General features: G+C 41.1%; 1 protein-coding gene across 16 annotated transcripts in view; it reads left to right on the top strand.

Annotated features, from left to right (window-relative positions):
* Positions 1–21,629, top strand: part of ERC2 (ELKS/RAB6-interacting/CAST family member 2) — a 519,409-nt gene that overhangs the window by 163,691 nt on the left and 334,089 nt on the right. For all 16 annotated transcript variants that reach the window (XR_004426010.1, XR_004426009.1, XR_004426011.1 and 13 more), the window contains one exon: positions 20,178–20,341. Coding sequence is in view for 8 of the 16 variants with exons in the window: in XM_033140942.1 (XP_032996833.1) it covers positions 20,178–20,341 (164 nt within the window). In the remaining 8 variants the exon portion in view is untranslated. The remainder of the gene's footprint in view (positions 1–20,177; positions 20,342–21,629) is intronic.

The following is a 21,629-nucleotide window of genomic DNA, read 5'->3' as shown; positions in this document are numbered from 1 at the left end:
TATGGTGTGGAGCCATTCTGATGCAGTGGATAGAGAGCTATGTTCTCAGTCATGAATCTCCCTTTCTTGCTGTGGCTTGTATGATTCAGCTCTTGTAGCAAGAGCCTCCTTGATTAATCTTGTTTGATATTTTGTTGGGACAGAGTAGGTTGTTGATTTAAGCCAGGATCTATCCAGGTCTTGTGCCCCACTTCGTGCCCCGACTGGGCCAGGCGATAAGACTGGAACACCTACAGCTCAATCATAAATATCTGGACTCAAGACTGTCTGTCATGAGCACCCTCACTTCCTCAGAGGTCGAATAAAGCACTGGCTATTTTAACTTGAAACAGTTCTTCTTTATTTTTCTACAAGCTACAATATATACATAACTATACAGCCTGTGTGGCTAGGTTTTCTTCCACACATCTTATCTACAGAACGAACCCTGTCTAACACACACAGTGAAGGTCACATTCTGTCTGGCAGAGAAGTTAATTAGGAGATCAAAGACTCAGTTCCCTCCCCCTTCTCTCAGACCATAAGTCACACGATTCTCACAAAGGGAGGGGGTGAAATACTAACATACTCCCCCATTTCATCCCGAGGTTTGGGAGAATCTAACATAACTGTAACTGTTTAACATATATACCAAGTTGTTCCTTGTTCACAGCCTTAGTCAACACATCAGCAGGAATTTCCTTCCCTGGTACATATGAAACCTTCACAACATTTTTCTGAATACATTCTCTGGCGCGTTGTAATTTTATCTGCAAATGCTTTGTTCTTTGCTTGCAACCTTCAGAATGTATCAGTGCTATGCAAGATTTACTGTCCTGGTATACATTAACTGGACAAGTAACTTTCAGTCTAATGTCTTGGCATAGCTGCAGTAACCACTCAATGTCCATAAGTGAGTGAGTTAATGCATTGAGCTCTGCTTCGCATGAACTCAAACTTACAGTCGCTTGCTTTTTACATGCCCAATCAAAAACACATTGGTTGTACATACACATTGGTTGTACATGAAAAGCCTCTGATTTCTTTTGCAACACATAAACCCAGACATATCTGGAAAATGAATCAATCAGAACTAGAAAATACCGTGAATTTCCTCTAGATGGCGCTAGAGGTCCCACCAAATCAGCATGAATTACTTCATAAGGTTTTGTAACCTCCCTTCCTGATTCTGCACCTTTGGAGGCCTGTTTGATTTTGTTCTCTGCACAAGAGATACATTTCATGTGGTAAGGACACTTCTTAACCTTCATACCATCAACCAAATCTTGCATTTTTGTTAAAGCCTGAAAATGAAGATGGCCAAACAAGCGATGATAATCATGAATACAATGGTTATGCAACTTCTCATTCTTATCAATTGATATGTTGCAGTGGGCCTGTTTAGTTTTCTTAGCTGTACCAGCTGTTGCACCTGTAACAAAAGGCAATACATATAAACCATTAACACATTTGGCATAAAGAATGAGTTTGTTGTCTCTAATAATGTCACATCGGGACTTTGTGAACACCAGCTTGAGACCTTGAGAAGTAAGTTGAGAAACACTCAGCAAATTGTCCTGCAAATGAGGTGCATACATAACATTCTTAACTGTTGCATTAAGATTCTGCAGAGAAATCGTTCCTTGGCCAGGAGACTTTATCTCTGACCCATCGGCCTGTTGAATTCGGCCTTCTTGTTGCTCCAAATTAATGAAAATGCTTTTATCATTAGAAACGTGGCGCGTCGCCCCAGAATCTACAACAAAAACAGAGTATGCGTCCTTATCAGTACAACGAGAGATCAAAGCCTTTTGTGCAGCTGGCCCTTGAGGTCTGCGTCGTCCTCCACCACCTTTGAAGTTGCCCTTCTTCTTTGAAGCTTTCTTGCAATTACTCTGATAATGACCTAGCTCTCCGCAGCCATAGCAACGTACTGACTTCAGTGCCTTTGCAGTAGTTTCACTTTCTCCTGCTGAAGGCTTAGAAACATTTTCAACAGCTTTGCCCCGGCTTTCTTTAACAGTCTGTCTGCGGTCAAACTCATTTAAGAGCACGCCAGATACATGGTCCGGTGTTAAAAGATCATTAGGCAATGCTGATAACTGAGAAGCAATAGCATCATACGACTCATCCAGGCTATTAATCATTAGCATGGAAAAAACAGCATCAGAAAAAGTCAGGTCTCTTTGGATGAGGTCTTGTCTAAGACGTTGTAATTGGGACAGATGGCTGGGCAAATCGCCATCTTTCTGCAACTCCAGTCTACACAATTTCTTGAAAAAAAGAATACTGCTCCCTGCTCCCTGCCTAAGATGCAAATTACGAAGTTTGTCCCAAACAGCCCTTGCCGTTTCAGCATCTTCTAAACTAACCAACAGGGTATCACAAACGCCCAAAACAATAGTCCCTCTGGCTCTTTGATCAGCTTCATGCCAGGCAGGCCATTCATCATCATCTTCCTGTGGGGGATCATCCTCAATGGTATGAAAAAGCCTTTCCCTTTGTAAAAGCGCTTTCATTCTAACTTGCCAGGTAGGGTACGTCTCTGGCGTAAGAGGAGGAAAAGAGAGAGATATCTGGCCAAACTGTGCAGAAGACATGCTTGCGTTTTTAACTGTAGCAAACACCACTTCTTCATGCAGCAAAATAAGCCTTAACTCCCTTTAACTTCACTCCCCCAAACTGAGCGCAATTAGCAAGAATCTGGAAAAGCGTCTCTGCTATCTGTTCTGGCAGCTAAACAGCATACCATTGTAAATCAATTCTGTAGCTTGAAAACAGCTCCGAAATGAAGCAGCCGAACTGTCTCACCAAATGCAGCAGCAGCACGTCTCAGCAGCCTTCATCTGCAGAGGAACGAAAACCAGCCGGTCTGCAACACAGGAGGAACGCCAACCAGCCGCTTGCCACCATAGGAGGAACGAAGCCATCCGCCTCTGCTACCATATGTTGATTTAAGCCAGGATCTATCCAGGTCTTGTGCCCCACTTCGTGCCCCGACTGGGCCAGGCGATAAGACTGGAACACCTACAGCTCAATCATAAATATCTGGACTCAAGACTGTCTGTCATGAGCACCCTCACTTCCTCAGAGGTCGAATAAAGCACTGGCTATTTTAACTTGAAACAGTTCTTCTTTATTTTTCTACAAGCTACAATATATACATAACTATACAGCCTGTGTGGCTAGGTTTTCTTCCACACATCTTATCTACAGAACGAACCCTGTCTAACACACACAGTGAAGGTCACATTCTGTCTGGCAGAGAAGTTAATTAGGAGATCAAAGACTCAGTTCCCTCCCCCTTCTCTCAGACCATAAGTCACACGATTCTCACAAAGGGAGGGGGTGAAATACTAACATAGGTATCACCCACTTGAAGGGATGTTCCTTTGCTCAGCGGAAAGGGTTTTTGTTAACACCTGCATGGTGACCAGTGACAGCAACAAAAAGAGGCTTAAAGGGCAAGAAGAAGAAGAAGTATCCCCCCATGTATTATGTGTCAATCAAGCCTCCTAATAGACCCTTCAAAGTCATATAGATCTCTGATATACTACACTAGGGGTCAGCAAACTTTTTCAGCAGGGGGCCGGTCCACTGTCCCTCAGACCTTGTGGGGGGCCGGACTATATTTTGAAAAAAGAAAAGAACAAATTCCTATGCCCCACAAATAACCCAGAGATGCATTTTAAATAAAAGGACACATTCTGCTCATGTAAAAACACCAGGCAGGCCCCACAAATAACCCAGAGGTGCATTTTAAATAAAAGCGCACATTCTACTCATGTAAAAACATGCTGATACCCAGACCGTCCGTGGGCCGGATTTAGAAGGCGATTGGGCCGGATCAGGCCCCCGGGCCTTAGTTTGCCTACACCCAGAAATAGTACCTCAGGTTAAGAATTTTGCTTCAGGATGAGAACAGAAATCACGCGGTGGCGGTGCGGTGGCAATGGGAGGCCCCATTAGCTAAAGAGGAACCTCAGGTTAAGAACAGTTTCAGGTTGAGAACAGACCTCCGGAACTAATTAAGTTCTTAACCTGAGGTACCACTGTACTCATTCATATGTTCTCATTTCTTTGTAATGGTTTTAGGATATAATAAACCACGTAGAGATTTTCTTTGAAATATGAAGTGGTATATAAATTAGCTAAATAAATGGATCAGGCCAGTGGTCCATCAAGTTCAACATCCTTTCCCCCCACTGGCCAAACATATGCCTGTGGGAAGCCTGCAAATTGGACTTGAGCGCAATAGCACCCTGCCGACTTGTGACTCCCAGCAACTGGTCATCTGAAGCATAATGCTCTGACAGTGGAAGAGGATCATAGCCATTGTTGGGCCATGGCATGGCATGAAGGATGCATGCTATGTCTTTAAAGGAAATGTGGGGTGCAAGAAACCCAGGTTTGACATTTGCTGTACCCTCAGCAGACGGCTGCAGCCAATTCCAAATCCCTGATAAGAGTAGCTGTGATACATGTTGTTTTCATATAAAAACAATTGCTACATTCAGTATTCTGGGTTGTATCCAATGGTGGCATTAGGCAAGTGGAAGTCATACAAGGCTGGACATCTGGCTTTCACTTATTCTCTATAAGCCATGACCCTGAAAACATAGTTCCTAAGGTTGGAATAGGTAGGGGAGATCAGTGAAAATAAATTGCCCTGCTTTGCATAAGCAGAAGCACTCTTGCTTGCCTAATGCCACCCTTTAATTTTTAAATGTACTCCTAAAGATATTGGCTGTACACCTTGAAAAAGTGTGATCTGTGAAGAAGGTCTGCTCAACCCTATTCTTTGTTATCAGTTATGTAATAATTTCCTTTAAGAGGGAGAGATGGAAGCAGCAACAATTTACTTGGGCAGCACATCAAGAAGCTCTGACAGGCTCTGATGCCTCTCAGTTTTTTATCCTTTGCATCAGTAGTTTTCTTTTTAGGAATCTATGCATGTATGTGTGTTGGTTCTGCAACAGATTAGCAACAAAAGGTGTTCCTGATTGCTGGGAGTTTCTGCAGGAAACGCTGGTAGCCAGCAATACATTCTATTGCTTCCTGTTATACGGAAAATTGGAATTGCTTTTGCAGTTTATAAACATAATGCTGACATATGACATCTATTTTAAAAGCTTACTATGATTTCGTAATATTTTCTGAAAGATTAGGACCTGGGAGTTTTGCCCAAAGTACAAAACTTTCACCTTTTTTGCATGCACACAGGAATATTATGTAAAGACTCTCGGTTTGTACTTTTTCCTGTATATATCTTATGGTCACACTAAGTCATCAGGTTTAGTTCTCAAAAAGCAGAATATTTTTGGATGACTCTTTTCTTTGGCAATTTCCTGTTCTCCATTCATGTTTATCTTTGACAATTTTCATCTGTCAGTTCCCATTTCTCCAGGCCTGCTAGTTCGCTCCGTTTATCAGTTGTGAAACTGAAGATCCAGCTGGCACATCTCAGCTGAGTGATTCACTTCTTTGGCTGCAAACATTTCTGATCTTTTGATAACCCTTGCTCACTTCTTCAGCTCACTTCTTTTGAGAACCTTTTGCTCAGGATAGCTTGCTGTCAGGTTTTTATAGCTGGCTGGCACCAGACGCTGACTTTCCTTTGTATCTTGAGTTGGAAGCAGCTGTTTAGCTGTTATCAGTAGACAATATTGCCAGTGGCTGAGTTCATTTTGGGATAACTGTAGAGTATTGTACAAGGACCACAACATCACAAGAAAGCTAGCTTTAAAATGAAGCAGAAATAGAGATATGCACTGCTTATGTTCACTACAGGCGCAAGGATGCTTTCACCATCTGCCTGCAGTCGGCATCTGGGGAGCATCTTTGAGAGCTCTTTCAAATTTCTTCTATTTTTTTGGATATTCTTGCTCACAAAGCTGTGTAAAATATTTTAATTTGGCATAAAGACAGTTATTTGATGTGCTTGTCCCAAAAAGGTAGAAGATAGTGGAGATTACGTTTTCCCCTTGGCTAGCACAAGTCAGCTGATATGTTTAGCCTGGAGAAGAGAAGGTTAAGGGGTGATATGATAGCCATGTTCAAATATATAAAAGGATGTCATATAGAGGAGGGTGAAAGGTTGTTTTCTGCTGCTCCAGAGAAGCGGACACGGGGCAATGGATTCAAACTACAAGAAAGAAGATCCCACCTAAACATTAGGAAGAACTTCCTGACAGCGAGAGCTGTTCGGCAGTGGAATTTGCTACCAAGGACTGTAGTGGAGTCTCCTTCTTTGGAGGTCTTTAAGCAGAGGCTTGACAACCATCTGTCAGGAATGCTTTGATGGTGTTTCCTGCTTGGCAGGGGGTTGGACTGGATGGCCCTTGTGGTCTCTTCCAACTCTATGATTCTATGATTCTAGTTGCAGTTGCTAGGACATGCTTTTGTCCCATAAACTTACAACCTTAGTCTCAATTTCATCCCCCCAACCATTTTTTGTGTTAATTTATTACACTATATATTGTTAATCTTTATAAACAGTTCAGGGCAGAGTATATGTGCCATCCAGGGTTGATTAGATGCTCTTGTGGGGAAAGGTTATTCAAGGCTCCCCAGTTCTCCCCAGTTAAAGCTGTGGCTTCTGGCAGATTTATTTTCAAAGGGCAAGTAGAAGCTGCTTTCGCTATATGCACACAAAAGCTCTCAAAAATGCTGAAGGTTTTTTTTTTTTATAAGAACAATAAAACACTCTGGAAACTTTTTTTCCAAAAAAAAAACCCCACCCCGCACACACCACTTGGGAGGTTTGTAGTCCTGTCCCCCCACCAGATTTACAAGACCAAGTTTATACATTGGCACAAAAAACCCCAATATAACTGTACCATTTAGGAATCCAATGTTTTAAGAGTGCCAGGAACAGGTATGCAGTACTGTAAAATAGTGTAGTACCCAAGATGACCCTTGTGTACATGAATGTTTGGGAAATTAGATACAAATGATAATGTTTTACTGGGCATTGAAATACAGTCAAGAGTGTCTGTTTCCTTTCATCGTCAGCAGCTTCTACAATCCTGAGCCCTGACATTTGTTCCAGCATGTCCCTGAAATTAACATGACTGGGTGTGTGTTTAGACATTGCAAGTGATGGACTGAATTGTCGTATCACATTGCTCTCATGCAAAATTCAGAGCTTCATCTCCAACAGTTTGCTGACCTCACTTTTGGCAGTGTCTTTGAACAGGGCTGAAGTCAGTCCTGCGGTGCTGAGGATCTTTATTATATTCTCTGTGGGAAATGTATATGCTTACACATCAAGCTGGGAGTTGTGTTTTCATTAGTGCTTTACTGATTACTGGTCAGCAGGGCAATGATGAAAGTGCTGAAGCTAAATGAGAGGGTGTCATCATTGTGTCCTATTTTCCCTGGATGCTGTTAGGATGCTAGCCGCTCATCTCATTCATGAGTTCCATAGCACTGCTACTAACTCTGGCTGTGCATAGCTAAAGTAGAGGCAGGTTTGTACCAGAGATTGTTGGCCGTGTTGCAATGAAACAAAAGCATAAACTCATTTGGAGGCCTGTCCTAATGCCACATGAATCAGTAACCTAAGAGCTATGTTATTCATCAGCTCAAAGACTGTTTCCTGGAATGCCCTTTTTCTTCTGTTATACTATTTCCCCCAATCTCTCCCCATGAGGTGCAGTTGAGTGTTCTGACAGCCTCTTTCAAGATGATAAAATACCAAAAAAACACAGACTCCAGTCACAAGGTTGTGCCTGAGGGGGATAGCATAAACCCCACCATCAACTCTTGCATTGTTCTTACTCTTAGCTGACTAAGAGGGTTGTGCTGCTCCTGGGGAAAGACCATTGGAGAGAATAGAAGCTGTGCTGGCACAGTGATTTCAAGATAAGTGCCCAAGAGTAGTCTCTCTCCTGCCCCCAGATTCCATTGTTAACTTTGGCCCCTAGATTGCCCCGCATTATGGGTTTAGACAAATATTTGGACTGGCTCCAGTTAGGAAAATTAAGGAAGGGTCCATGCTGGATGTGGGAAGGACAGATAAACTGACAATTTGGAGTGGCACATTTGGCTTCTGAGGAGCTATTGCACCAAAGTGGAACCCATATTAGCCAAGATAGCTAATAGAAATAGTACAATAAAAGTGCATTTCTGTTTCTTCTTAACAAAGTAGTTATTAGTAGTAGTAGTTATAATGGGAAGAGGGGACAATCATAGACCTTTGATATTTGTAAAAATCAACACGCTAGTAATATTTTCATTACGGTTCTCACTTTAGCTAGGTTCCTTTGCCTTAAATAATTACCTGCCACGAAGAAATGTCGGAGTTGAAGCTGCCTGGAATAGTTTCACTGGCTAGTTTTCTGCTTGTTCCATTGCTGATCAAGGCAGAGGTTCCCCTTTGAAAAAAAGTTAGCAATTGTTTCAGAATTTCAGGTTTATAAAACAATCTCCTGATTTGAAAGCCTTCTTTTCTAATAAAAGAAGACTGCAAGAAGATCAAACCTATCCATTCTCAAAGAAATCAGCCCTGAGTACTCACTAGAAGGACAGATCCCGAAGTTGAGGCTCCAGTACTTTGGCCACCTCATGAGAAGAGAAGAATCCCTAGAAAAGACCCTGATGTTGGGAAAGATGGAGGGCACAAGGAGAAGGGGACGACAGAGGATGAGATGGTTGGACAATGTTCTCGAAGCTACTAACATGAGTTTGGCCAAACTGCGGGAGGCAGTGAAGGATAGGCGTGCCTGGCGTGCTCTGGTCCATGGGGTCACGAAGAGTCGGACACGACTGAACGACTGAACAACAACAAAAACAATCTCCTGATTTGAAAGCCTTCTTTTCTAATAAAGCATGACTCTGCATCAGGTCTGCCATTCTGTGTAGAAAATTCTGGCAAAAAAATACTTGGGAACAGAAGTTGCGAACATAGTGCATGGCTAGTCTTAACTATTTTTTACACTGATGCAACAATTGAAAATGGGGCTCTGATTACTAGTAAATTAGAAAGTGCTTTAAGATAGCTTGCATATCCCTAATATGTCTGATGAAACAATGTTTTAGACTGAAGTCTGTGCTGTAGTGGGGGTAGAGAGGTAGAGTAGCGTCTATAATATTTGTTTGAATATTGCGACCCCACAGAAATAAAGAGGCCAGGCCCATGATTGGGTGAACTGGGTCACATTTATTTACTTGAACACAGCAGATCTGTAGTGGGGGACACTGGTGTAGGATACTGATTGATTGCTCATAACAAACAGTAGGTGAACCAAACTTGCCAAGGCCAACCTGCCTTCAGCCCCACCATTTCAGGTAAGTAAGGAGGCCTTGAATTATGAATTACTTACTTGAATTATGGTGCTGGAGGAGACTCTTGAGAGTCCCATGGACTGCAAGAAGATCAAACCTATCCATTCTTAAAGAAATCAGCCCTGAGTGCTCACTGGAAGGACAGATCCTGAAGTTGAGGCTCCAGTACTTTGGCCACCTCATGAGAAGAGAAGACTCCCTGGAAAAGACCCTGATGTTGGGAAAGATGGAGGGCACAAGGAGAAGGGGACGACAGAGGATGAGATGGTTGGACAGTGTTCTCGAAGCGACTGGCATGAGTTTGGCCAAACTGCGGGAGGCAGTGGAGGATAGGGGTGCCTGGCGTGCTCTGGTCCATGGGGTCACGAAGAGTCGGACAAGACTGAATGACTGAACAACAACAAAGGAGGCCTACCTGCTTCACTAGCCTTCTGGTGCCCTACAGCTCTGGACAGTTATTACAGTTTAGCTCTAAAGCTGGAGAGTCCCATATTCCCAAAAGCAAGTCTTCACCCTTAAAGGAATGGAAATGCTCACCAAACCATAACTACCTCATAACTTCCACAGCCCAGTGTGTCCTATTAACCTTTCTAAAGGTTTTCCCCTGCTAACTGAACCCACCACCAAATCCGTACAGAGTAGGCAAAAATACCCACCTCCAAGGTCAGTCATCTGATAGGCAAAAAATTCCTACCCTGAGTGGTATTCAGCTACGTTTTATGCACAGTAGACCCATTGAAATGAATGAACTTGACAAAGTTAGGTAAATTAAGTAAAAGTTGAATGCCACTGTCATAAATTGTGTCCTACAGTGACTTTACTGGAGGGTGCTCAAAAACAGAATACACCAAAGGAGAGGTGGTGTGGGCTTGTATGACCTCATATAACACAACCGACCCAGGTCAGCACAGTGTGTGTCCACATGTGAAGCCCAAACACCATTCCTCCCTTTTCCAAATGGCCACAAAGGCTGCTAGCTGCCCCAGTTGCTTCAGGCATGGTGGCAGCAGGATTGCAGCATGAAGCAAACTAATTCAAATATCTTGTTCAAATTTTGCATAAGTAACATAAATTAGCTTATATTGTAGATGGACACTGATACACCTAATTTTAAAATATATTTGTGTGTGTGTGTGTGTGTGTGTGTGTATGTATATATATAGAGAGAGGGGGGGGAGAGAGAGAGAGAGAGAAATTTTGTTTGGTAATATACCTTGTTTGATCCTGTGTGTGCTTACTAAGAAATAAGTCCAACTGGGTTCAGTGGGATTTAATTCTAAGTAAGTGTTTATAGGATTTCAGTATATTTTAACAGAGCCTTAGGCAGAAGATGGCAGTGAATTCCATTTTTATTGGCATTTGCTTTTCTAAAAACAATTTGAAAAAATTATTAGAGACAGAGTGTTCAAAATATGAGAGCTTTTCCAGGATTGATGGTTTTTAAAATTGGTTTTGAGTATTTTGAATTTACAACTATCATTACATTGTGAAATAACATTGACTCATGAATGACCTGCTTCCTTTTGCTGTAATTCAAAGAAATATTATGACAGCTATAGTTTTATAGCAAACATAAAAAACAGTGAGGTAAGTTCAGTGAGGTAAAGCTGGTGTTGGAAGTTTTATTAAGAAAAAAATATTCAAGTATTAACACATGTTACTGTTCCCAGAGGTGGGTTTTTTTGTTTTGTTTTTTGGAGGAGAGGGGGTCTAAAAGTAAATTAAACACTAAATTCTGGCTTTGGGGTTGTGGCTTAAATCCCTCTATTCTTAATAGTACAAAAAGCCAAAATGTAAATTTGAATACATCAAATTTCTCAGTGCTCAATATGTTACTCTTAAAAATGAGAAGATATTTTGCTTTGCTTTTCTAGTGCTATATTGTATGTTGAATGATGCAGAGAGTAAGTTCTTCAGGTGGAATGTTGCAACAATCCATTGCCTCTTACTCAAAGTAAATTGCTCTTTTGCAACTTACTTCACAGTGTTTAAGATCAGGAGGTACCGTATATTTAAAAAAAAAACCCCCAGAAATAGCACTTCTATATTAAAGATAAAATTACACCAAAATGCAATTTCTACTTCCCTAGCATGGAAACATATTATTAAAAATTGTTCTTGGCTGCAGCTCATGGCTAGCTAGGACAGAGCATAACCACAAACCATGTTTGGATGACACACGAAGTCAAATTGCAAGAGGGCCGTAGATGAAATGAAGAGACATAAAATAATAAAAGTGGTGAGCAATAAGGTTGTTTTTTTTTAAAAAAAATACAAATAAAAACCCTGTTAAAATACTTTGTATAATTTTATGTATAATTTTTCATGTATATGTGATATGAATAGGGGTCCCATATATCCTAATTTACAGAGGACAGTCCTGTATATGAAGGGAGTCCATTGTTTGATGGGGCTGTCTGGCCCTACGAAGTGCAGTTGAAAGAACTGTAAGAAGAGAGAGCAGAGAGGGTCTGGAAGTTGCCCATCAACAGCCAACACCTGGAATGCAGACTGAGCAGGCACACCTCTGATCACAGGCTTCCCTCCTATGCTGAGATGCAATTGTATTTCCATTTAAATTATAGTTTTTGCATCTGTACATATAAATTTGCATACATAGCTTGTGCAAATCTGTTTCCTTTTCTTTGCGCACATTTTTTTCATTAAGAGAACTGCACTGCAGTGTTCAGAGACATGCAGACTTTGGTGGACACCTATGTTTTGGTTTGGTTTGGGATGTGCAAATTGGGTGCATTCACATTAAAACGTGAGCCAAACAAATTTCTCTGCTATCCTTTGATAAGATCAGGTGGGTTGACTCGCATCAACTTGCTATTTACCAGAGACACAATGAGTTCAGACTAAACAGCATGAGTAGCCTCTGGAGGTAAAGACTGGTTGGATCAACAGATTTATGGCTTCCTCTTCTAGCCAGCTGCTGAAGGGCCATTCTGTATGAATTGTGGGATTTAGCTCAATGCAGTATGTTCCGTATGAGGCACTCTGGGGCTGAAATTTCTTAGTTTAACATATATACTAATGAAGTCTGAACTGGAAGAGACTGATCAAGAAAAAGACCTTGAAGCAAAGGCTTTCCCCCCAGCTGGAACTCAGTTCTGGTACCTCAGGTGGGCACCATTGCCATTATAAGAGAATGAATGAGATGTTCATGGTGAGTTCCGACACCTCTTTTTCCTGAAAAATAGCACTGCATGAGAGCATAGTAGAAAGTTTGATGCAGCTGTTGAGTCAGTATATGGCAGCCATGAAAAAGATGGATTCCAAGTTAGGGGTCATTAGGATAGGGATTGTAAGTAAAACTGTCAATATCATTGTGCTGTTATACAAATCTGTGTTGAAAACTGTGGAAAACTGTGTGTAGTTCTGGTCACCACACCTCAAAAAGGATAATGCAGAACTGGGGAAAGTTTGGAAAAAGGAAAAAGCAACTTTCCTATAAATAAAAGTTACAACATTTCGGGCTTTGTAGTTTAGGAAAAAAGGCAAATGGTAGGCATGATAGAGGTGTGTAAGATTACTCATGGTATGAAGAAAATGGACAGGGAAAACTTTCCCCCTCTTATAATATTAGAACTCGGGGCTATATAATGAAGCTCAGTGCTGGATAGCAGACAAAACAAATCACTTCTTTACACATTGCATTTTTAAATTGCAGGCCCAGGCCATGCACTCCCCTCCCTCTCAGATGGGCTACCAAATAAATGAGGCCACACAGTAGAAAGGGATAAAATCAGTCCACAGCTTTATTGACTACATTAGTCAACTTTATTGACTAATGGCATAGGCATCGGGTAAGCATTTATTTCCGGCCCGTCTGCCGGAAATGACATCAGGGTCAACCTGGCAACAGGGATTCCTATGACTTACATCAAATGTGGGGATCCCCGCAGGGATCGCCGCCTCTAGGAGTGCTGAGGCCCAAGCCCCTCATCTGGCCAAATGGACAGAAGCAACTCCATCACGGATTCCTTTCATGGAACCCCCCCTCCAACCAAGACTAAGGTTAAAAGGTAAAGGGACCCCTGACCATTAGGTCCAGTCGCGGACGACTCTGGAGTCGCGGCACTCATCTCGCTTTACTGGCCGAGGGAGCTGGCGTACGGCTTCCGGGTCATGTGGCCAGCATGACTATGCTGCTTCTGGCGAACCAGAGCAGCACACGGAAACACCTATTTATTTACTTGCACTTCGTGTTTTTGACCAATGCTTAAACTGCCAAAGTTGTGACGATTGCTACAAGATAGGCAAAATCTCCAGGTCGTAGCCAATTCATCAGGCAAATTCTTAGCTGGCCCCCATAATTCGGAGACCACTGCAGCCATAGCAAGGTCAGTTCAATGAGTAAATGCAAATTTACAGGAGTGGGTGTGTGGGTTGATCCGACGAAGAAGAGCTGGGTGCCGGGGACTGCCATGGGCTGGTTTAAATCCCCCAGGAGCGGACCTGAGGGAAGCCTGATTTTCCCCCCAGGCCCGCCCCCGGACGGCCTGGCCCTCCACGTCAAATAACGTGCAAATATTGAAATATAGAAATATAGAAATAGATTGGCTATCTACTTCTTCGCTGATTTATCTACAGCTTCTTAGTAAACCATATTGTAGTTCTATTTAAGTCATACTCTTTCCAGATCTGAATATTCTCAAACCCCGCGCCCCCAATTTCTTCATTACAGTAAATACCTGTATGCAGGGAAAATCCTGGACTTGTTTGCCTTTGTATATCTGCCAGATTTTGAATAAACTGCTTTACACAGGGGTTCACTCAGATGGCATCCAGATCTTTTCTGCTTGGTAACTTTCCCAAAAGAAATAGCAAAATCTTTCGAGAATTCTATAATAAGCTCTACACCTTTGACATCCCAGAAGACGAAAAGATCAAAGACAGGTTACGTTTCCTCACATCTTCAGTTAGGTTGAGTAAAGGAATTGAAGAATAAGAGAGTTCTAGGTATGCATAGGATTTCAGGGGAACATGAGAATATATATTTTAAATTGAACGAAGTAATGTACAATAAAAGCATACCTTTCCAAGATCTTGGGAAATAGCAGAAATTATTGTTGTTCATAAACAAGGGAAAGATTTATTAAGCTTTTTACCCTCCTTTACCAGGATTTTAAGATATGGACCATCATCTAGGCCGAAAGATGAAACAAGATATTAGGCAGGTATATTGTTAAAGATTTATTGAAGGTATAAAATTCCATACACATACCTATTGATCTAAGCTATTTAATATACTCCATTTAGAATCAGGAGGCCTACATGGAGTTTTACTTTCGATGTGGAAAAAGCAGTCGATCATATGAAGTGGAACTATCTGTATCAAGTATTATACAAATTTGATCTAAGGGGAGAGTTGCATGTATCAAAATGATATATGCAAAACCCATGGCTTATGATTTGGTAAAAAGAGCAATTCTGAAACTTTTAATTGTTTTGGAGGTACTCATCAGGGACCTCCACTACCCCCACTATTGTCTGCCATAGCAATACAGACCCTAGGATGAGGTTATCTGAATGAGTTCTCATTAAAGGGGTGAAAATTGGGGAAGGAAAAGATTGACTCTATGAGACTCTGTGGAAACTTTTAAGAATTTAGTAGAACTATTCAAAATCACTCTTCCCTTCCTTTGGAAACAATGGGAGGTATGTTTTAGGTTTAGACCTGTTCCTGAACTGGTCAAAATCTGTGCCTAGTCCTCCAATTAGTACTCCTAACAGTCCCCCTTTCAACTCTGCTGACATCAGAGCTCTGACATTGATTGGGCCAGAGGATAAGAGGTTTCTGAAGTGGCAATAAAGGAGTAATCTGACATCAGATCTCTCTCTCTCTGATGTACATTCATTAATCACCATTCATAAAAAAATACATAATTACAAACTTAACAGAAGTAATCATAAACGTATCAAAAAGTATACAACCAAATTGAACATTTCCCACATAAGTCATAATAAGATATAAAAATAAAGATGCAAAAAATAATATCAATAATAGCAACAATGCCACCCCCAACAACTCCCTAAACATCACCCCAGTAGCCTCAGCTTTTGTAGCTGGAGTCAGTCAGGACTCTGCCCTCCCAGTCCAGGTGAAAAAGGCATGCAAGGCAGGGAGCAGGTCTCCCAGGAATTACAACCAAGATGGTTTCTGATGTAGGAGCGCACTCTCTCTTTCTGACTATCCAGGAGCAATAAAATAGCAGCCTATCATTTATGCTTAAAATCAGCCTTGGCACAAGATAGATTGGGGCTTCTTTTTTAAGTATGATGTATGATTACCTGTCTTTTCTCCATCCTTAACTAATGGCAGCTTGAGGAGAAATTTAATTTGCTTAAAAAAAATCTGTATGGAAATTCTTAATTTGAATGATAATTAAAAACTTGCATTTCTTTAAAAGCATGAGTTTTTAAAAGCTTGCTTTTTGAGCCAAGAACTGTGCCAGAGCATTTGGAAAGTGTGAAAGCTGGTGGATAACTGAGTTCTGCCCTGCACATTAGTCCAGAAGGTGTGGATCGGTTCAGTTCATAACTGGAATGTACAAAGATCGAATTCCTCAAGCGTCCTTATTCTCTCCTTGTGCGTTAAATAGGCAAGAATTCTAAAAGAAGGAGCCAATGTGCCAAACAGCTTTTCCACACAGTACTTAACTTTTATTTTGTGTCAAAAGTGTGCCAGGTGCTTTTCGTAACCTACTGTGTCGAATTCTTCTTGTGCGTCTTATTGAAGGATGTGTGATTCTTTCTTTTTCTTTTAAGAAAGAAGGAAACTAACGATATTATTGCATCGAGCTTTTGCAAAGTGAAGAATGTCACTCTGAGCCGCTTTTCAGTTGACACATCTGCGTGGCCAGTGATGAATTAAGAAATGATGTAATGCTTGCTTATACATAGCTGATGCCCATATTGGAAGTGGCTGGATACAGTTCAGGCAAAGGTAGTTTGGTTGCTGGGAAAGCCATTCCTCCACCCCACTCCATGATTGCGTAAAGCTGCAAGGGAAATTACAGGCAGGGAGAACAACCAGCATTCCACATCTCATTTGTCCCTTGAAGAGAACACGTCTGCATGCACAAGACCACACACAAGAGTGTGCGTACAGACTAGTTGTTCCCTAGTGGTATTGCCATACTCTTTGCTCTGCCTGTTTTCAACCAGGACTACTCATGCTTCGTAGTGTTTTAGGAAGGCAGCTGTGCAACACAGCTAGTGCTGCTAACAGCTGGGCAAATAAAGCAAGCAAATGCTGGACTATAGCAGGGGGAATGTGAGCTTCAAAATCAACGGCCGCTCCAACTTCAGTCCCATTTGGTCTTGCAGAGGCAGGCAGTAAAGAGAAGTGGGCCCATCCTTCCCATCACCCACATGAGAGAAGACAGGAAGATGTGGATACCTTTAGTAATGGTGTATTAGTGGGGGGGGAAATGCTCAGTAATATAAAAACTTAACAAGTATGAGGTTTTAATAATAGTTATAAGATGCGTCTCATCGAAAGATGGTAGCCTTAATGGTTAAATCTGGTTTGTTAGAATATAGACAGTTTAAAGCCCCAAGTGATAGTATTCAAAAATAATAAGAAATCAGGACTTATTTTACTGTCATGTTACAGGTAGGTAGCAGTGTTGGTCTGGCATTTTCAAAACAAAATAAAAAATAAAAAATTAATTCCAGTAGCACCTTAGAGACCAACTAAGTTTGTTCTTGGTATGAGCTTTCGTGTGCATGGACACTTCTTCAGATACACTGAAACAGAAGTCACCAGACCCCTTATATATAGTGAGAGAGTGGGGAAGGGTATTACTCAGAAGGGTGGTGGGAATGGAATTTTCCACACCTATCAGCCAATCACCCATTCCCACCACCCTCTTGTATCTGCTGTAGAGCAAAACTCAAATCCTGCTCATTGCGGAGCTTTGAAAGTGACAGATACCAGGCCTGTTTGCTTCCAGGTCCAATTCAGAGTGCTTGTTTTGACCTTTATAGTCCTAAATAACTTGGGATCTTGATTATCTTAGGCAGTATGTTTACTCCCATGCAGACCTTCCCTGCAGGATTTAGGTTCTTTTCCGGCAGTTCTGCTCCAGGCTCCATCTTATGTAATGACCAGATCAGGCTCTACTGGGAGCCATGCCTTCTCTGTGGTCATCTCATGCTCTGGAATAAGCTTCATTCAGCTTCTGCTTGCTTGTTGTCTTTTGGAGACACCTGAAATCTGTGTATTCTTTTCTTTCATTTTTTTATTTTGGATGCCATTTCTCCCTAGTTCTGTAGACTGTGGTGATTCTCCTGCTGTTTTGTTGATTGACTGACTTGATTTTTTTTTGAATGCTGTTTTTACTGCTTTACTTTGCACAACACTGCGAAATTATATGAATAGTACTGTAAAATCATTTAAATAAAATAAATAAAATATTTCCTGGTTGAGATCTTGTAACCATGCTTGGAAATCTCTGTGAAGAGTTACACTACAAAGAAGAGGGAAAAGAGGAATATATGATGCTTTTCCCACCACACAGTCACCCTGATGGGCGACTGAAACTATATATTTTTATAAGCCTTTGTTTGGTTTTAGTTCTTTTGTATAAGAACTATTAAAATAAGTGGCCTTATATTCATAGGTGGCACATACCAATTTTCTAATATCATTGTTTCATATGAACGCTTGCTGTTCTCATAATAATGAAGCATTAATTTTATTCACAGATGATGCTGGTGATATTCTTAACCAGAATCATGTAATAAAAGAAATATCTAAATGTCATTGATCTCAGTGTACATCTTTCCCCCCAGTGTATGAGGAAATGAACTCAGCCATTTCAAGAACAGGAAGAAACATGCATCATGAGATCTAATATTAATAGATCATCCAAATTAGTCCCAAATTGACTTTCAGAATAGATTTGGAGAGCTTTTTGTTCAGAGCAAGTTTAGCACCACAAAACTCGGAATAGAACATGGAATAAATAAGGCTTCACACATCTCCCCCGTCCCTTGAAATATGCTGCTTTCAAACCAATAAGCAATAATTAATGTGAATATTCTCACCTGATTTTGCTTTTCTGTGTTTTAAAAGATCAAGGCAGCATTAATATGTAGTTAGAACAGCTGTGGCATGTGAAATCGGGGTGCTGCAATGGTGCAGCCCTCCTAGCTGCAGAAATGTTGACACTTAGCAGGACTGGGAAGGGGCAGGGTGAGATTGGTGATTCTCTCACTGTTGCCCCTCCACAATCATTGCATCTGAGAGGGCAGTGAAATAGTTGCACCCACCTCACATATTGCAGCTGAGTTAGGATGTTGGACTAGGGTTCAAATCCCTGCTTAGCCTAAAAGCTCACTGGGTGACCTTGGGAAAGTGACTGGAGAACTGCACTGCAAAATTCAGAAAGTGTGAATTTTGAAGTGTGAATTTTGATTTGAAAGTGTGAATTTTGATTTGAACAATCCATTGTATATAGCCAGGCCCTACGTTACAGCCGCATCTGTTCCAACTCTACAGACAGAGACTCTCACCTAAGAGATCTACAGCAAACCTTTTTAGAACTAAAATATCCACCTGATGAAGTTAAACAACAGATCGACAGAGCCAGACTGATACCCAGAGAGAACTTGCTGCAAGACAGACCCAAAAAAGAAAATAACAGAACACCACTAGTCATCACATACAGCTCCCAAGTTAAAACAGTACAACGCATCATCAGAGATCTACAACCTCTCCTAGACAATGACAGTTCTCTTTCTCAAGCTCTGGGAGGAAGACCCTTCATCGCCTACAAACAGCCACCCAATCTCAAACAGCTCCTCACCCACAATAATACAAAAACAGGACTCAACATGGACACTGGTACCAGAGCCTGCAATAAACCCAGATGCCAACTTTGCTGCCACATAAACCGGATAACACCATTACTGGTCCCAACAACATCAAACACACCATCTCAGGACTATTTAATTGCTCATCTTCAACATTGTGTATGCAATCAAATGCCAACAGTGCCCTTCAGCTCTCTATATTGGACAAACAGGCCAAACCCTACGCCAAGGATAAATGGACATAAATCTGATATCAGGAATCACAAGACAGAGAAACCAGTAGGAGAACACTTCAATCTCCCCGGACATTCTATAAAAGATCTCAAGTAGCTGTCTTAATACAAGAAATTTCAGAAATAGACTGGAAAGAGAAGTGGCTGAATTGCAACTAATCACCAAACTTAAAACCATGGAGAAACCTGGTTTGAACAAAGACATTGGATCTTATCTCATTATACATAACAAAGCTATCTTAGCCATCTCACCCCTTACCTTTCCCTGCAAGACTAATTGCAGCCGTTTAGAGTCGTCAACAGGTTTTCCACACTTATCAGCCTATCACCCATTCCCACCACCCTTCTTAGTAATACCCCTCCCCACTCCCCCACTATATTTAAGGATCTGGTGACTTCTGTTCAGTGTATCTGAAGAAGTGTGCATGCACACGAAAGCTCATACCAGGAACAAACTCAGTGGTCTCTAAGGTGCTACTAGAAAGAATTTTCGATTTTTGTTTTCACCTGTAACTGAATTTTGAAGGTTGCCTATGTTCAGGTTATGTATTGTTCAGACAAGTGTGAATTAGGCAGGTTTGCCTTTACAAGGACGCACTCAGTTGCATTTGTCCCCCATCCCTATGCCCTCCCAACTTGATTTGCATTCCCCCCCCCAAATAAATAAACCTAGAGAACTACAGGATTAGGATGGTAAGTGCTCAACAACTGTAACACTGTATGGAAACCACAGCCTCAAATATGTCTTATAATATTTTAAATAAACAAACAAACACAACTTGTTCACAATACAATGCCATTTTAAATATTCTATTAACACTCCCACATGTTCATATTTTATTATAGGTTGATGCCTTGAGATTACGTTTAGAAGAAAAAGAAAGTTTTCTAATAAAAAAACCAAACAACTGCAAGACCTCACAGAAGAAAAAGGGAACTCTGGCTGGAGAAATCCGAGATATGAAAGACATGTTAGAAGTCAAAGAAAGAAAAATCAATGTTCTTCAAAAAAGGTAAGTGGCATGACAAGGCCCATTAGGCAATCAAAGAAATAGTTTTGATGGAGATGATAAGATCAGGGGGGAAGTAAGTAGAAGCATGGGAAGGGGAAAGTGTTATAGTCAAAATGCAGTGACCACAATAAAAAAAACACCAAAATTTTGGAAGTGAGAATGGAGAGAATCTACATTTTTATAGGCTGATTTCCCTCTTAGTTTTTTTCTTTGTAGTTCATCCACTACTTCTTACACTTGCATGTTTTGAGGGAAGTTGCCGTTGAGCATGTGATATATTCCTGCTGTTTCTTAATAGCTCCATTTTGACTACAACATAATCCATTATAATTTAACAATTGAGTTTGCTATTAGTTTAACAATTCAGTTTAATTTAACAGTTGAATTTCTATAATACAAAATACATAATAAAACAAAAACAGACCAATAACCCCCCTCCCATAAATACACGTAAGAGCACAGAATGTTAATTATTCTGGTTGAAGAGAAAAGTTTTCGCTTGGTGCCTAAAGATATGTAATGAAGGCGCACAGACAAACCTCCATGGGGAGAGCATTCCCACAAATGGAGAGCAGAAAAGGCCCATTCTCTTGTTGCCACTCTCCTCTCGTGGAGGAGGCACATGAAGAAGGGCTCAGATTATGAATGCAGAGTCTGGGTTGGTTCACATGGGGAGAGACGGTCCTTGAGGTATTTATGGGTCAAGAAACTAATTGGCAGCCAGTGCAGTAGGACCAGGGCCAATGTAATCTGCTCAAACTCTCTTGCCCAAGTGAGCACCGGCTGCTGAATTCTGTGCCAGCTGAATGTTGCCAAACCGTTTTCAGAGGAAGTCCCTGCTAAGGAACAAATATAGACCCACTTCCATGTTATAATTGTCTCAAATGGAAATCCAACAACCACAATAAAAGTAAACGGCTGTGTTATAACACAAATAAAGTCTGTTATTTACTGTATCATATTAGCATATCAACAAAGATTGAGACATACAGTTCAACTGAAGGACCAGAAGACCCAGTGGTAAGTTGTCTCTCCAATCAGCTAGTAAAAGAAAGTTCAAACATATAGTCCCCAATAAGACATGACATGACAGTGGATCTACAGCATATGGTGGCTGTAATCGCAGCCACCATTACGCTGTAGATCCACTGTCATGTCACGTCTTATTTGATTTATATCTCTGATGAAGCCCAGGATGGCGAAACAAGGATAAGATATTCGAAATCCTGTCACTACATTGGACTACATGAACTAGCATATGTTTGAACTTCTGTCTTGTGGAACT

Source organism: Lacerta agilis, chromosome 2 (assembly GCF_009819535.1).
Source record: "Lacerta agilis isolate rLacAgi1 chromosome 2, rLacAgi1.pri, whole genome shotgun sequence".
NCBI lineage: Eukaryota > Metazoa > Chordata > Lepidosauria > Squamata > Lacertidae > Lacerta > Lacerta agilis.
Note: the sequence above shows the minus strand (reverse complement) of the source record. Positions and strands in the feature narration are given on the sequence as shown.